Raw genomic sequence first — 17418 nt, 5'->3', positions numbered from 1 at the left:
ATGTGGTAAGACGACGAGTTTTACTTCTCACTGTCCATGTTATGAATGATTGCGTTTTTATGATGCGTAGTAAAACGACCCCCTCTTCTTCTTCTCTGTGTTGTTCTTGTGTGTGTGTGTGTGTGTGTGTGTGTGTGTGTGTGTGTGTGTGTGTGTCTTAGAAGTCAAATAATACATTAGCCATACTTAAAAAAAACATCTGAATTTCATTTAGAACTGAGATTCTAAGTTGTAAGAAGAAATCTTATGCACAGCCAGAAACATGTTTCCCCACTTTCACAATGCTGAGGTGCCAAATCCACAACCCCCCAACAAATGGTTTATTACACGCGGGTGTGAAGGGCAAGCTTTACTTACACAGCCTCACACACAGTAGATTTTTAAAGTTTTTTTGGGTACAGTGGTTTAGCCACAGATGCAACATCCACTTTTGATAAAGATCACTCCACCTGTTTATTTCTTAAGAAATTAAGCATCTTTATTAAGCTCTTATTTATACATGTCTACACAATAATAGACACCGTGTGCTCTGAGACGTTATAGTCTTCTACTTCTGCTTCCTATTTTCTATGAGTTTTCTATGAGTCTGTTGTGGCCAGTGCGATCCTCTATGCTGTTGCATGCTGGGGGAGCAGGCTGAGGGTCGCAGATGCCAACAGACTCGATAAACTGATCCGTAAGGCCAGCAATGTTGTGGGGATGGAGCTGGACACCCTCAAGGTGGTGTCGGAGAGGCGGATGCTGTCCAAGATAAAGACAATGTTGGATAACACCTCCCACCCACTCCATGACATGCTGGTCAGTCACAGGAGCACGTTCAGTGAGAGACTGAGATTACCGAAAAGCACCACTGAACGACACAGGAAATCTTTCCTGCCTGTGGCCATCTCCCTGTACAACGCATCCACTTAACACACTGTTTGCTGCTACAGCTACACATGTTTCTTTTCCAGCTATTTATTTATGAGTGACTTATGTATGTATGTATGTATGTATGTATATATATGTATATATTGTACTATTCTTAGTTAGTGTATTGTCTGTCTTGTCTTAATGTTGGTTTATAATGGAGCACTGTAACAAAAAATAATTTCCCCCAGGGATCAATAAAGTATTCTGATTCTGATTCTTCCATCGGTTTGGATTTTTAAACTCCCAACCTTTCAGTTTGTTATGAACGACTTATATTTCTAACATTTTGTGATGTAAAAGTGAACCATGTTTTTTTTTTTTTTTTTTTTTTTTTTTGATGGAAGGACTTAAGACAGGAGTTATTTAAACAATTCTAAATGACAGTGTGATGGCCATAGTACTTTATGTGGGCCAAATGTGTTAAGGATAATGTTTATCAATGTAAAATTGCAAAGAACCTTTGAATAGATTATAACATTTTGTAAACAGTTACCTCAGAAGCTGTATTGGTAGATCTATGTATGTAAGGTAAAACTATCCACAGTACTTCCACTTAAGTAGCTAAACACATAAAGTCACCCTTACCAATAATACGCTGCTCCTTAAAAAAGTAGCACAAACAGACAACTGACTGAGCAATGATAAGTAGAGCTACCCGAGGCCGATACTCAAGCAGAAGAAAATTAAAAGTTGTTGTTTTTGTGGCTCGAAAAATTAAAGAATGTATGTTTAATAATTCAACAAGACCCACACCTTCAACACATGTACATCCAAATTTTGGAACAGGCTCAACATTGCTGTTGTTCAATAGTTTTTATCCGTTTGAAAAAGTCATTTTACGGCTTTAATGTTTCCAGCTGATAAGGAGAATGAGTGCGTTTCAAATGAGCGTCCGAAGGCTTTAAACATCTGCTTAGTCTGTAACGACAGTATCAAACTACAGAGCATTGTTTTTACTAAAATTCAACATTTTCAGATGAAAATTTGGCTACTTTTTTTTTTTACTGTAACACCCACCTCAACGCCGTTGTTAGGATACTCTTGGTGATCACATTTTTTCATATTTATGCTTCTGGCACTGAGGGTATCTAATACGCATGTTGTCGCTGTGTTTTGTACTACCAGCTGTGAGGGCTCTGCTTTTGCTTTGAGCAGTCTGTTTTTATTTTGTCTCGTGAGTGTGTGTTTTTCAAACGAGATCCTCGTCAGTTTGATTTTGTTACCACAAACTTTGTGTGAAGTTCACAACAGAGGTAAAGAGATTTAAACACCCCAGTTTAAGGAGGCAGGCAGGGGTTGGACCACCTGCACAGGACAGGTGAAGCGGAGAGTGTCCGGGGAGATGTGCAGCAGAAGCAGAGGGAACATTTTACTAGATGATAAATGGCAGATTTAGATGATTAAGGATTTGTTGACAAGATTAAAAGACACGTCCGTCAGAGTTCAACAACATTACAGTTTGATTAAATAAAACTTTTTTAAACTACACAAGGGTCATTTTCTCCTCTGATAGTAATCATATTAAACATGTCAAGAAAGAAAGAGTATAAAGAAAATAGTAAATGTGTGTCTAATTAAACTCTTCCTGTGAGCCTTACATCATCCTTTAATATGTTTGGTGTTACAAACTTGAAGAAGCACAGAAAAGATCATCAGACATTAATCTAATCAGTTTTCAGCCTTCATTCGTATTGAAAAGTTGAAATCTTCCCTGCTAGACCCAAGTGCAGCGTTTAACACCGTCGGCCATAACATTTTATTACAGCTATTATTAAATGGAGAGTGCTCTTCACACACTGAGGTTAATTATGAAGCTCCACAGGCTTCTGTGCAAAGACCAGTTCTGTTTACATTATACGTGCTTTAGAAGGCATAGCATAGCACAGGTCAGCTCAGCAACATCTCGACTTTGGCTTGTTTTTTCTGGTTAACGTAATTTAGAATTAAAGTTTAGTGTTCTTAGCATTTAGGATGGCCGTGGCGAGTAACTCAAGTGCTGTAAACATTTCATCAAAAGTTATCTGAGTTGGAAGGGTGGCTGTTAATAAGCCATTCTTAAGGAAGGAGAACAGAGAAAAATAAGGCTGAGGTGTGCCAAATTACACAAGAAATTGACTGGAAAAAGAAATCAGCTGTAATATGTCTTATGGAGTAATGAATCCAAATTTGAAATATGCATGGAAGAGGTCCGAAGAGAGATACAACAGTGAATGTCTATAGCCGTCTTTAACACAGCGTGGATACTCTACCGTGCTTTGAGGCTGGATTTCAGCCAGTGTTGTTGGAGCTCTTATCCAAATTAATCAAATTATGAATGTAGAAAAGTTCCACCAGATTTTGATCGACCATGTAATACCAAGTAATGTCTGATTGGCAGCAACTTTCAGTACGACAATGATCGCAAACATACTGCCATTGTAGTCAAAGTATGCCTGGATGAAACAACGCATCAGTCATGGATTGATCTCTCCAGGGTTCGAACCTCAAGATAATCGAAGCAGTGTGGGATCATCTTGACAGAAAACAAAACAAAAGGCATCCAGCATCCAAAGAAGAGTCTCGGATGTCTTTCAAGAAGCCTGCAGAACTAAGAAATTACAAGAAAGCTTACCTATTAGAGTTTAAGCTGCGTTGAAGAATGAAAGGCAGCTTTAACTGAACAAAAGGGTAAAAAAATCCCACATTGACGGCTAACTCAAGAGACAAAAAGCATTAGAACTCAAGTCATTACCGTACTTAAGGATAAATAAGTTAATTAATTACATTAATGCATAAGCAGAAAATAACCTACAGTAACTGCTTTGCGATATGGAAGTGCAAAAGACAACTGAAAGGGAGGATAGTTTCTATTAAGGGACAGAGGAACGATAAGAAACGATAAGAAATCAAGGAGTGTGGTGTAGATAAGTGAGGAAATCCGATCATTACTACAAATTTAGTTGAAATTTAAATATTTTAACTATGGTGTGTGAGGTGGGCCCCTGGGTGCCTCCTGTGAGGGCTGTCTGTTTTCCACATTCTGCAACGGTAAAATACGACTTAGAGGCGGATATTTGTTTTACCAAATGGACAATTGCTGTTGACAAAACTCGCCTCATGGTTGACTCTGAGAAAAAAACTCTTTCCCACAGAGGGGAATAAACGTATTCGAATATGAGCTTTTTTCCACTAAGGCTTATTTTATGGGGAGATGTACGAAATTATTTACCGGGTTACAAGCAATGATAATATCGGCTGTTGACTCCTCATTTTCATTTTCTGTCTATTGAGAAAACCCAGTGTAAAAGTAGCTAAAAGTAATGAAGAAAAAAACTTTGGTCTGACAAGGAGCAGGCTGCGCAAAACCTACCTTATAGATGTTTTAATAATAATAATATTGTTTTGGGGGGCGCGTTATAGGTTATAAGCATTGAGAAAAAACTGATATCTGATATCTCACTCCTCCTTGACCCGCGGTGTGTGTGTGTGTGTGTGTGTGTGTGTGTGTGTGTGTGTGTGTGTGTGTGTGTGTGTGTGTGTGTGTGTGTGTGTGAAACAAGATCGCCTGTCACGGCAATTATGGTTTGTTTTTTCAGTCCCTTGTAAAAGGGATTCTCAAAAGGAAAAGTAGTATTCAAAGAAAAGTATTCACTAAGGGATATTTATTCATTTTTACACATACGGGGTAGGCAGCCTGTAGGTTACAAGCGGATAGAAAGTTCTTCTTTTCATCACAAGCTATGGTGTAGCCTAAAAATGCAATTTGTTGCTAGGCAGATCATCTTAAAGGTTTTTTTTACTGCGTCTGTATTATAGGAAAATAAAATACTATTGAAATCTCTACAGGAAGTCACTCTTTATTCCCATTAAGAAATACAGAGAAAATCGTCATAATATTGAAACAGAATTCAGACTATGAGTTTGCGGAAAACTAGCTGCCGCTCTGTCTCTCTATACAGCACAAAATCAGCTGCTGCATCACCGCTGTGCTTCAGGAACCAAACCCCTCCCCTCATGTATATGGAACATGACGCATCAGGTCTGAAAATGACTAGACAATTCCGGAGTATTTCCGGAAGTGTCATAAGGTCCGGATCGAGGCCTTCCTTAGTAAATATGCTGTATTTGAATATGGCATATTCAAAGCCTTCTTCTTTGGGAGAGCAGATCTCATCGGACACAGGAGAGCTGCTGGGCTGCAGAATGAAATCCATCTTGTGTGTCTGAGGCTTAGAAATTGTGAACTCCTCCTCTCTGCTTTTATTCTCCTCCCTCTAAAAACTTTTTTCTTTTTTTTTCCCAACAACAGATGGCGCGCTTCCGGAGGTTTACCCCCCCTCCCTTCTCAGGATGCAATTCGACACGCTTAGCGACAGATGGCGCGCTTCCGGGGTTCGCCCCCCCTTCTCCGGATGTCGGGGGGTTCCCGCCCCCCCCTTCTCCGGATGCAATTCGTCACGGTCATTACTCGCTTCCGGGGGGGAGGGGCGAGGTCAAAAGGTCATGATTAGGGCCATCAATCACTTCGGATTAAATTTTGTCATAAACCGTATGGGAGTATCTCTCTACTTATTCATGATAACAACAATGACAATAATAGAGCTTTGGGTATCAGTGTTAAAAGAGTGCTACAAAGTGCAAAGAAACCATGGAAAGAGAAGACAAAGGATAGCTGAAGCTGCATAAAAGGAAGAGCCAAGCTATTTCACGCCTGAGAAGTTTTAAAATGAGACACTTGAGGCTGTGGGATCAGGTTGAACGGATTTTATTTAAAAAAAAACATCACAAGCACACATAAAACACACACCAAAACAGGACCCCTCTTGGAGAACTTGTCGTAAAAGTAAATTTTTAGTAACCATAAAAAATGAAGGTTTTGTACTAATTCAAAAAAGCTGAGCGCTTGGTGGTGAACTGAATCAAAGGCTAAATACTGTCAAGAAATTAGCATGCAATGAGGGACCTTATTAACCCCGCTAAGACAACTGCCACATCCTGTTGATGTCTTTTTGTGGATCTCATTTTCGAGCTCAGTGCATAACTTAAGGTATACCGTGCAGTTCTCTCACTGCCCCCTGCAGAGCTCAACTCGGCTGAATCAAACAGAATTAGTGATAAAACTGGGACGACACAAGGAACTTTCTATTTGACTGAAGTGGATGAAAAAAGTGGTGCTCTTAAAAGATGTTATAAACTTTGTTTCTGCACAAAGTAAAGTCAACTAAATGTGTGAGTGTGTGTGTGTTTGCACTTTTTTCAGGTCAGAACCAGTTCTAGCTAGAATAAAAGAAAACCACAAGAGGATTATCTTGCCGTCAATCGACAACATCAAGCACGATACCTTTGAGGTGGAGCGCTATGAGAACTCTGGCCATGGCTACAACTGGGAACTGTGGTGCATGTACATTAATCCACCCAAAGAGTGGTGGGAGGAGGGAGACATGTCTGCACCAATAAGGTATGCCAGCTTCTCCCATTTAAACGTGAACACAGATCTCACACTTCTGAGATGTATTTTTTTCCACTTCTTTAAGATTTTCAATAAAACTGCCACCAAGTTCTTTTTTTAGTTTTGGGGAAGATTAGGGGAAAACAAGAAAAAAAGCTCCTGATGGGAAACCAGACTTCATTAAAGCAATAAAAAAATTACAGCCTAAATTAGAGAGTGGTGAAAATAGGATTTTAATTATCTGATTATCACCCATATATTTGTGTTAAATTGGATTTCCTTCCATTCTTTAATTAAAAATAAGAATAAATTGCATGAGTATGCACAAAAATGTTTAGATTTACCCTCCACATAATAGGCTGAAATATAAAGTGTGAAACTTTGCATAGTGGAGATTTGGGTTGTAGAAAAGTACTCCAAAATAAACATCAGATAAAGCCACAAAAAAACACATTCTGGTGTTTGCAAACGCTCAGTGTCACATGATAGTGTGTTTTCCTGGCTGCAGGACGCCTGCCATGATTGGATGCTCCTTTGTGGCCAATCGGGACTACTTTGGAGAACTCGGTCTACTCGACTCAGGCATGGACGTCTACGGAGGGGAGAACATCGAACTAGGCATCAGGGTTTGTGTGTCACCCAGTTTCCTCTTGTTCCTGCTCCCTCTTTACCCCTGTAGGTTTTAAGTGGAGCAGTGGCCACCGTAGCGTGGCACCACTGATGAGGCCCCATTAAGAGTCCTGGAGGACCAGTCCTGTGTGAGCAGCTCACAGCAGGGCAATGGAGATAAATAGGTCACGTAGAGCAGAGCAGGAAGGTTGGAGTTTGTTTCTGTACATTTTGAGAGATTGGAGAGTCTTTTGTTTTTCTGCAAGGTTATTAGATTTTTCCTGAAAAAATAACGTCAAACATTTTCACAACCCGAGTGTGTTGGCTTTTATCCAGCAAGCTAAACAATCAAATATTTTTAGAAAGACAAAAACGGTTGCCTTGTCTTTGAGTTGACTTGGTCATAACTTGAATCTGAAATGGAAAGTTCTTATATCTTGTCATCAAAAATATCAAGATTCCCCCCAAAATTAAGTCTAGATAAGTAAACGTGTACAGATGCAATAAAACAGCTAAAATTCAGCTTCAACGCACCTATAAATATATTACAACTGCTGGAGATGAAGTATTAGCAAAGACATGAATCTAGCCCACAATGTCACATCTCAAGAACCACATTTCTTTCTGTTCCTCTTTTACTACAAAGCAGTGGGACACATATCCAGAGTTGCCCTGCGACAACAACATTTCTACATTTCACTACAACCCTTACAAGAGGATTGTTTGGATGTGTCCAGGGAGAAGGCCCTCATTCAGAGAAACTCTTTCATAACAAGCACTTGAATCAATGACTGTTTGGGTTTTAACAGGATTCTTGGGATAATGAATGTTAAGCGGTAGATATCAGCACCTCTATGGGGCAATTTTGCATGGTTGTTGTCCAACATCTTTTACATGAAATCATAGTACTGCTTATTTATCTTAGAGTGTGGCAGAGAGCAGTAAAATGTTTTTTTTTGGCATACCCTCTGTTGGTTAGCACCCGTGTCCTTGGGTAACAGAAACACATAGGTTATCTTTAAAACCTATGTGCCCATTTTCTGTTTGTAGTGCTCCTTATCTGTGGATGGAACATGTTTCATATTGTTCCCAGTGTGAAGAAAGACTGACGGACCTACTTTTTATCCAGTAGGAATGTTTGTCAGGAGTGAAATAGGTTGCATCTGTGCAATTGTTTGGCGACCTGTCAGTTTGAAGTTTCTGTTACGCTCACATCACTTTGACGTGGGTTCAGATAGCTTGGATATCCATGTCTTCATTATGTTCACAGCAGAAGGCTCGTGGGTTGGACACACTCAGCAGATACTTTATTAGATACACCTTGTCAGTATTAGGTTGGACACTCTTTTGCCTTCAGAGCTGTTTTAATTCTTCATGGCATAGATTCAACAAAGTACTGGAAACATTCCTCAAAGATTGATCGTGGCATGATGGCCTCATGCAGTTGATGCAGATTTGTCAGCTGTGCATTCACGATGGGAATCTCCCATTGCGTCATATACCAAAGGTGATCTATCTGATTGAGATCCCCTGACTGTGGAGACTTTCCTGTTAGCTCACAAGAGTAGCACCTGATATGGTCCTCTGCTGCTCTAGCCCAAATTCTTCAAGGTTCACGGTTCAAAGTAATGCAAAAGTGGTTTTTAAGAAGAAGTTATCTGTTTTACTGTTGCCTTCTTGTCAGCTCAAAGCAGTCTCTGGTCGGGTCTGGTATCAACAAGATATTTTCACCCAGAGAACTGTCTCTCATTGGATATTTCCTCTTTTTTGGACCATCCCTTGGGATAACCCTAGAGATGGTAATACAGAAATATCCTAGTAGATCAGGAGTTTCCAAAATACTCAGACCAGTCCTTCTGTCAACAACAACCATGCCTAACGTGTCTTAAATCTTCTTTCTTTTCCATTTTGATGCTCAGTTCTTCTGTGAGTACCCTGCCGAGATCCACTTTCTGGGTAAATTATTCATTATGAGAGCAGTTAATCTCCTTTTGAAGCTTGTGGATGTGCACAACAATTCTACCTAACAGTGAGAGGTCAATTCAGGGTCCAGTGGTTTGATCTCACTCACAGTCCTGCATGAATGAATTCACAGCACCATGTCCTGTTCTCATCTGTTCTTCAAGGGGTTTTCCTCTGAAGCCTCTGTGTTTGTTTAAGGGCTGTGTTTTTCTGTGGCTGGGATAGTTCCTAATTGGTCAGTTGCTGGCTTTGCACATTTGTTCTCCAAACCTGCAGAGGATACCTCAGTCTTGACCTGCTGATTTTGATGGCTATCATTGTGAATGAAGTAAGGATTACAGCTAGGTCATTGGATTCCACCACTGATCAACTTAGAGATTGTAGCTACATGATGCCCTTATTTGGGCATGTCCATTTTTCCTGAGGTTGTGTAGAAGCTTTTGGAAAAAGGGATGAGTACCACTGGCTGTTTCCAGAGAGGATCCTGGGAGGAAGTTATCTTGTTCAGCTTCCTATTTCTTCAATAGCAAGTCTGCTAGGTCAAAAAGCTCTTTTTTAAAGTTTTGCATTAAGAGCTGTTTCAGTAGCTCTAGATGCACCATAACATTGTTCTAGCCATTCTGATATCATTTTCAGCTCAGCTGCTGGGTGGTTTGTATGAGGAGATAATTGATTCAACCTTCATGCTCTGAGGTTTCTTTTCTAAACCACTTCACAAGCAGGTGAAGCTCTTCTGCTGCAGTTAATTCTTAAACCTTTAGCACCAAAAATGAATGATGTCCAGTAGTTCTCCACTTTATCATTATACTTTCTTTGACCTCTGTTAATGAGAAGCAACAAAAGGAACGAATCTTGGTCAGGAAGAAGAAATACTCTTGTACACATTTAAGGCTATTCATCATCTCTCTCCTCCATATCTCTCTGATCTGGTTCAGATCACTGCCCCATCTCGATGTCTTAGATCTTCTTCTTCCCTTTCTCTCTCCGTCCCTTCCCCCCGTCTTGCCACCATGGGGAGCAGGGCTTTCAGCTGCTCTGCTCCACGACTCTGGAATTCCCTACCTCCTGATTTAAGAAATATCTCTTCCATCTCTCTCTTTAAGTCCCAACTCAAAACTCACTTGTTGTCTTATGCTTTTATGATTGTGTAAACTGCTTGCTTTTATGCTTCTTTTTTTATTCTGTTGTTGTGTAGCTCTTGGGGCTATGCTAGCATTCATGTCTTATTGTTCTGGCCCGCTGTCCTACATCAAAGCTGGGAAATAGCATGGTGAACTGTAGAAGATGTTTTGGCCACATCTTCAAGCATGACTTGTGCTTCTGACCGTCTCTTCTTGTTGATCTTTAATGACATGCCTGGAATCATCATGGTGTATTCGCTGACTGGGAGAGTGCTCTGGATGATACGTTGTCACAGCAAACAATATAAGTAAAAAAACATGCATTTATGTATGTATACTCACAGTTGGAGCTTAAAAGTTAACCCAGTGCTGAAGTGCCGAAAACCTCAGCTCCTCTTGATGCCCCTTAAGGTTGGCTAGAAAAAAATGAATAAAAGCAACAATTAGATATTTTTTATATAACAGAAAACAAGAAGAAAAACCGAGAAGGACTTCTAAATGTACAGATTTAGCTTTCATTAGTTCCAGCACAAAGAAAACACGTCCTTCCAGGTGCTCTATGCTCCAGCTGTTAGCTGTAATTGACTTTATAAATCAGGACATCGCGGCGACTGTGCATCTGCCTATTTATATTTCCTGCTGCCCAGCAGCCAGCAGTATATTATTGTGAGCTTTAATTCATACTCCTACTACCCACAGGTGTGGCTGTGTGGAGGCAGTATGGAGGTGCTGCCTTGCTCCAGAGTGGCTCATATTGCACGAATGAAGAAACCTTACCACAGTAACATAGCTTTCCACACACGCCTTAATGCCCTGCGTGTGGCAGAGGTCTGGATGGATGAGTACAAGTCCAATGTCTACCTGGCCTGGAACATCCCCATGGAGGTGAGAACGGCATTTTTCTGCACCAAGACCTCTCTTAGAGAGGATGCTGTCAGTCATGCTTGTCTGTTTGTGACTATCAGATGTCCATGTTCAGAGCCAAACAGTTTTTCTTTTGGTTCCACAATTTATGTAGAGACTTTAGGCATAATAACTTCCTTTGCTCTTGCAGAACCACGGTATTGATTACGGAGACATATCACAGAGGGTTGCACTGAGGAAGAGTCTGCAATGTAAGAGCTTTCACTGGTACCTAGACAACGTTTACCCAGAGATGAGGAGGTACAACGATACGCTGTTCTACGGTGAGGTGAGCCATGAAGGACAAAGACACAGGAAAAAGTAAGTTTGTAGATGTAAGATCTGATGTACAAATTAAACCACTGAAATTAAATAAATGATACTTACACAAAGTCCTAAGAAACTTGTATCTCCTCCACAGACCAAAATATAACAAGAAAGCAGGGACTCAGACAGCATGTACATCCACATCTTCTCAGCTGTTAATAGAAAATAAATGAGATTTAGAACTTTGTCTGATCCACACTGACACATCCTTGTTTTTAGCCTTTATACATTTTTAATCGGTAATTATTTTGGGGAATATTCATATTTTATGAATTAAGTCTGACTCTTTTTTTTTGTGTATTTAAGGTCCGCAATTCTAAAGCAAGCCACCTGTGTATGGATCAGGGTGTGAAGGAGAACCACACAGCCACCCTGCACCCATGCCATGGGTGGGGTCCTCAGGTACAACACTCTTCCTCACCACCATACTAAAGAGTATACTCCATCTTTTTCCAGTTGCTTTGCTTTCTCATGAAAACATACAGTGAGCTTCTCCGGTGATGTGATTTGCAGCTGTGTCTCAATCACAGGCTCAGCTGAAATCCTCCAAGGAGCGAGTTCTGCTGTCAGAATAAAATTGTGTCTTGCACTTTTTGTGTTGAAGCCCTGAGTCAGCCAGTGTCAGCTCTTCATCCCTTCAGCCCTAAGGGCCTCTCTTTTTAGCTCACAGTGGTAAACAGGTGCTTTAGGCAGAAAGTCAAGGCTTCAGTGGTAAAATGCTAAAGGAGCTAAAATTTCAATTCAATTCTGGAAAAATGAGTGCCGCTGATAGGTTTGTAGCTTGAACCCATCCGCTGGAACGTTAAAGGCAATATAATTACACTGCAAAGCAAGACACGAAGTAGGCAAGCTTCATGTTACTCGTGCACGGGAGAGAACCGGACAATCGCCGTTCCTTCGCTTGGCCCCAGTTGCTCTCGTCCGTCCTCCCGTACCACTGTCCTTTTATTGAGGTTACATGAATATGCATAAGTTCGTTAACATATGACGTCTACATACACACAAAGAGTAATAAATTCAAATTCAAATTTTATTTGTCACATACACAGTCATACACAGTACGATATGTAGTGAAATGCTTGGACAACTGCTCGTGACCTAAAGAAAACAAAAAAGGAAAGGCTATGAATAAGGTAGGAAATAAATATGAAAAATTAAAAAGGGGTAAATTTAACTAGGAAGGAATAAAATATAAATTAAGGTTAAAAATGAAATAACTGTACAACACAAATTAGAATGAAGGGTAAATTTAACTGGGAAGAATAAGATAAAATATATAAATTAAAGTTGAAAATAAAATAACTGTACAACAAAATACACCAATACACAGTATAGAACTATATAAGAATGTATGAAGAAATCTAAATATAAATAAATATATACACAATAACAGCAGCTGTACAAGTATTAACCGGAAATGAAGAATATAGTGACCAGTGTTGTGCAAAAACAAAGTCCAGAAAGTCCAGTGTGTGTGTAAGAACTGTATGTGTGGGTCAGTACTGTGTGGTGGTGTGATTGAGAGACCGTATCGCCTGCGGGAAGAAGCTCCTCCTCAGTCTCTCTGTGTTGGTCTTCAGGGAGCGGAATCGCTTTCCTGACCTCAACAGAGAGAACAGTCTGTTGTTGGGATGGCTGAGGTCCTTCACGATCTTCCTGGCCTTGGTCCAGCACCGCCTGCTGTAGATTGAGTGCAGGTCAGGGAGCTCGGAGCGGATGGTGCGCTCAGCTGACCGCACAACCCTCTGTAGAGCTCGTCTGTCCTGCATGGTGCTGTTCCCGAACCAGGTTAAGATGTTTCCCGCCAGGATGCTCTCTATGGTGCACGAGTAAAAGTTCCTGAGCACTTTGGAGGGCAGTTGGAAGTCTCTCAAGCGTCTGAGGTGGTAGAGACGCTGACGGGCCTTTTTCACCACGGTGTTGATGTGACAGGACCATGACAGGTCCTGCGTGATGTGAACTCCGAGGTATTTGAAGCTGTCCACTCTCTCCACTGGGCACTCGTTGATGACGGGGGTCTGGTAGTTCCTCTCCTGCTTAGTGCTGAAGTCCACTATCAGCTCCTTTGTCTTACTGACGTTTAGAAGGAGGTTGTTCCTCTGGCACCAGTTCTCCAGATTCCTAATCTCCTTCAGGTAGGCCGTCTCGTTGTTATCAGAGATCAGGCCCACCACGACGGTGTCGTCAGCAAACTTGATGATGGTGGTGGAGCTGGTAGTGGCCACACAGTCATATGTGTACAAAGAGTACAGCAGGGGGCTCAGAACACACCCCTGGGGGGCTCCAGTGCTGAGAGTGGTGGAGGCTGAGACATGTCCGCCCATCCTTACTGCGTGCGTGTGTGTGTGTGTGTGTGTGTGTGTGTGTGTGTGTGTGTGTGTGTGTGTGTGTGTGTGTGTGTGTGTGTGTGTGTGTGGACTGCTGATCAAAGGGTCAAACATCCTTGGTCAGGAAGAGGGTAGCCTCCCCCTCACCCTAGATGGTTCATCCTAGATAACACGGTGAGGAAGTCCTGCAGTTCATCTAAACAAAGACTAGACTAGAACAGACGCAACTACGTTAATCCTACCATAAAACAATAAAACACGGTATGACCTCTCATGCTCCCAAAGTGCTGTCTAATACACACACAGTTTGCAGACTATCAAGGATCAAAACCTCTACCAATCTACAATTAATTACAAAACTCTAAGCATATATAAGTAAATATTTCTAAGCATAAATGACAATCAACAATACAAATCTAACAGCCGCATCACACTTTCTTCACAAGACATGCTTCAGTTGCATTTTTTAAAGTTATCCTTTTGATGGAACAAAAAGTCTTCAGTTTTTATTAGACCACCAGTTTTTCACACTTGCACTTCCACGGAGATAAAAGCGACCCCATGGTGTCTTAGCGTGGGTTCTCTCCAGGTAGTCCGGCTTCCTCCCACAGTCCGATGACATGCACGTTAGGTTAAATGGTGACTGGCTGTAGGTGTGTATGCAAAACAGATAAAGCACATAAGTGCATAAAATAAAGTGCGATATGAATATCTGTGAAAAGATGAATGTAACTTGTAGTGGTCAAAGATACTAGAAAAACATTTTAATAAATACTCTGTTCTTAAGAAGAAGCAGTGACATCTAGGGACCACAAGTGGGATTTTTTAAGATTTTGAGTCCAAACGCTGTTAAATCACCTAACTTTTGTATGATGTACTGCAAACAGGATGCAGTTACTCTGCAAAAAGACCCAAACTGGGCTGACTGGGTGGTTGATGGAAAGCTTTATCTTTATATCTTTTGCAAGGCATTGCAACCACTATTCATGCTTTGTTAGGAACAGAATGCGATATAAACAATTTCCCAATCAGTCTTTATCGTCAGCACACTCAAAGCCTCAGAGCTAGATGCAACCAAAGGAACTGTTTTATCTGCACTGCTAAAGTGGAAATTACTATTAATCTGAACGAAAAAGCTGAAGTGAAAGACACAAAGGTTAGAAAACAGAGCGGGAAGAATCTGACTCACTTCTGCTTTTTCTTTCTGTCAAGTTGAGAAAACTGCAGAATTTGGTGTATATAAAATGTTAGGGCTATATGTGGGTTAGAACTCTGCTGAAACAACACTGTGATTAGCAGTGATGTACAGGAAAATCTTTGTGTTTAGCACTCAGTGAAGAACAAAGACATGTTTTGCCTCTCAGCAGTATTGGGAACAACACCATCCTCTTGTTCAAAGCAGCAAAAAAAAAACCCAACAGCTTGCATAATCAAGGAAAATTCCTGCCAGGTTACCTTCAACTTGTACATCATCACATACTTATTTCATCGTTAGCTAATAAAGAGAAGAGTATTCACTCAGCCAGTTCAGTAACTTTCCGTTTACTGTATGTGTGACGTATCTGTTTTCCTCTTAGTTAGGACGCTACACTAAAGAAGGTCAGCTGTTTCTGGGACCCCTAGGCAGCACTGGTGAGGACACTCGTTGTGTGGTGTACGATCAGATGAGCAACTTTCCTCAGCTCCTCAATTGTGAAAAGGTGACCAACGTGAAACAGAAGACATGGCATTTCTCTCAGGTCAGAAGTGTAAAGAAATCTCTTTTTCAATGATATAACTGAGTGTTTATAAGAGAAACTAAAATTTACTGGCATAGAGTTGAGAGGAAAAGTATCTATATGTCAGATTTTAAAAGGGACCTATTGAGCTCATGTCTGGGTCCATTCTTTTTTCTCTTGGACTCTAATATGAGAGTAGCTTTGCATGAATCTTCATTTCTCTCATACTCAGCATTGCTGCAGCCCCGTAGTTCATGCTTTATCTGACAGAACCGCCTTTATATTCCGAATACCTCCGTTGAAGCCACCTTTCTTTGTGTTAAAACCCTCACAAACAGAAGGTTTTAACACCAGTAGGACAGATCTGTCTGTTTGTGATGACTATATTAGGATATCATCTCTGCTATTACTGAAATCAAAGCAGTCTGGTTAACGGGGATTATTTGCACATAAATTGAGACTTTGGCTATGATTAATATGAACAATAACTGTTGTAAAATTATATTTATGCTAGAAAATAAGGGGTCCTCTTAAGACAACTAAACCCAGACTGCTTAAAGGGTAACAAGCGACTCAATATACCTTTTACTTTGGCATTGATTCTCTTTTTCTTTTAATGTGAAAAACCTTTTGTAAGTCAATTTTCTGTTGGTCTTTTAGTTCTGTTTGGGTAACCTTTAAAAACTAAAGAGTTACAGCCTGTAGCACGGGAAGAGGAGAGCTTGAACAGTGATGCTGCAGACCTTCTGCCACATCGATTCTTTGTCACACAGCAGGACAAGCAGTGAAGAGTCCTGCAGACGTAGAAGTCTTAGGGAAATAGGGAGACCTTACTTATTTTATATAGATGTAAGGTAAAAAGTTAGTGCCATTTGTTTAAGAAAGAGGTTGCAACAGTTCACATAAGGCCCGGTCTGGTTACATACTGTTCTGTCACCATCACGCATTGTTCACAGACCATCTGTGAAATCTGTTAAAACCAAAGTATTGTATCTCCTTCTGCCTTGCAGAACGAATCGATCATAAATCGGGCTACTGGACGCTGTCTGGAGGTGGTGCCGGCTAATGTTTACTCCGGCCACCTGCTGGTCCTGCAGCCCTGCTCGGGGCAGAGGTGGACCATCAAGAACACTATGAAGCAGTGATCGCCTGGCCAGTTTCATTGGGACCAATTACAAAGGCTATTTCCAAGAGCTGTCACCTGACGTTACCTTGGCCAGTGGACAATCAATGATGCGGGGGCTCCTTAGCTTTTGAAATAAGACTCAAAAATAGATGGCTTTAAGGAGACGAGTGATGAGGTGGTTTGGAAACAATTGATGTTTTTTTGTTTTTGTTAGTTTTTTTTTAAAAACATGGACATTCAACGTGGTGAAAGTTTAGCATGAGGACCATTTCTCTATATGAATTTTACAAACTTTCAATGTGATGTTGCCATAATTCCTGTGTGCCACTTCTTTACAGTGTTTAAGTTTTAGTAGACATTTAATCGACCAAAAGCGTGTTCTTTCTTATGTGAAGGGGAAAAAAAGTTTCCATCTTCCATCAGTCTTTCTGCAATATTTCATTCATTTTGTGCCACGGACCGGCCCTAAATAACTAAAATGTGTTCATAACACACGGGAAAAGACACAGGGGAACTGAGGTAACGATAAAAACAATAAATATGAACGATAAAACGAAGAAAAAAACCCCCGGTAAACCATAAATTGCACACCTGAACCTCAACACTCGCGGCCCGGTACCAAACGACTCACGGACCGGTACCAGTGCATGGCTCGGGGGTTGGGGACCGCTGGTCTATGGTACTTAGAAATTAAGGAATGGCTACTCGTGACAGGAGAAAATTTTACACAGTTTAGCAAAAATGCCTGAAAAGTGATTCTTATGTTTTTCAGAAAATTCAAATCCTTGTAAATATTTATAATTTGAAGAAAAATATGCTAAAAATATTACTTGGTGTACTTTTTTTTTCAAATCACCCCAACAAGGACTCTGGGCTAAATCTCACTTCTATGTTTTATGGATTCTGACTTTTATTGCTATTTTTCCACCAAGCATTCTGTAGCATCAGATGCAATATATCTCGTAGCATGAAGTACTGTAAGCAG

At 40.7% G+C, this 17418-nt stretch overlaps 1 protein-coding gene across 1 annotated transcript; it reads left to right on the top strand.

The window, feature by feature from the left end:
* LOC147315349 (polypeptide N-acetylgalactosaminyltransferase 17-like) lies at positions 1-17131 on the top strand. Its single transcript, XM_086260453.1, has 8 exons — positions 1-5; positions 6152-6349; positions 6849-6966; positions 10732-10917; positions 11087-11224; positions 11569-11664; positions 15167-15328; positions 16318-17131. The coding sequence occupies exons 1-8, from the start codon at positions 1-3 to the stop codon at positions 16450-16452; spliced, it is 1038 nt and encodes a 345-aa protein (XP_086116579.1). The 3' UTR covers positions 16453-17131.
* The last annotated feature ends 287 nt before the right edge of the window (positions 17132-17418 follow it).

This window comes from Aulonocara sp. 'chitande type north' Nkhata Bay, linkage group LG14 (genome assembly GCF_057382095.1).
Source record: "Aulonocara sp. 'chitande type north' Nkhata Bay isolate Kocher_YH1m ecotype deep benthic linkage group LG14, A_spYH_male_GT1.1, whole genome shotgun sequence".
NCBI lineage: Eukaryota > Metazoa > Chordata > Actinopteri > Cichliformes > Cichlidae > Aulonocara > Aulonocara sp. 'chitande type north' Nkhata Bay.
This window is presented reverse-complemented; position numbering and strand designations above follow the sequence as displayed.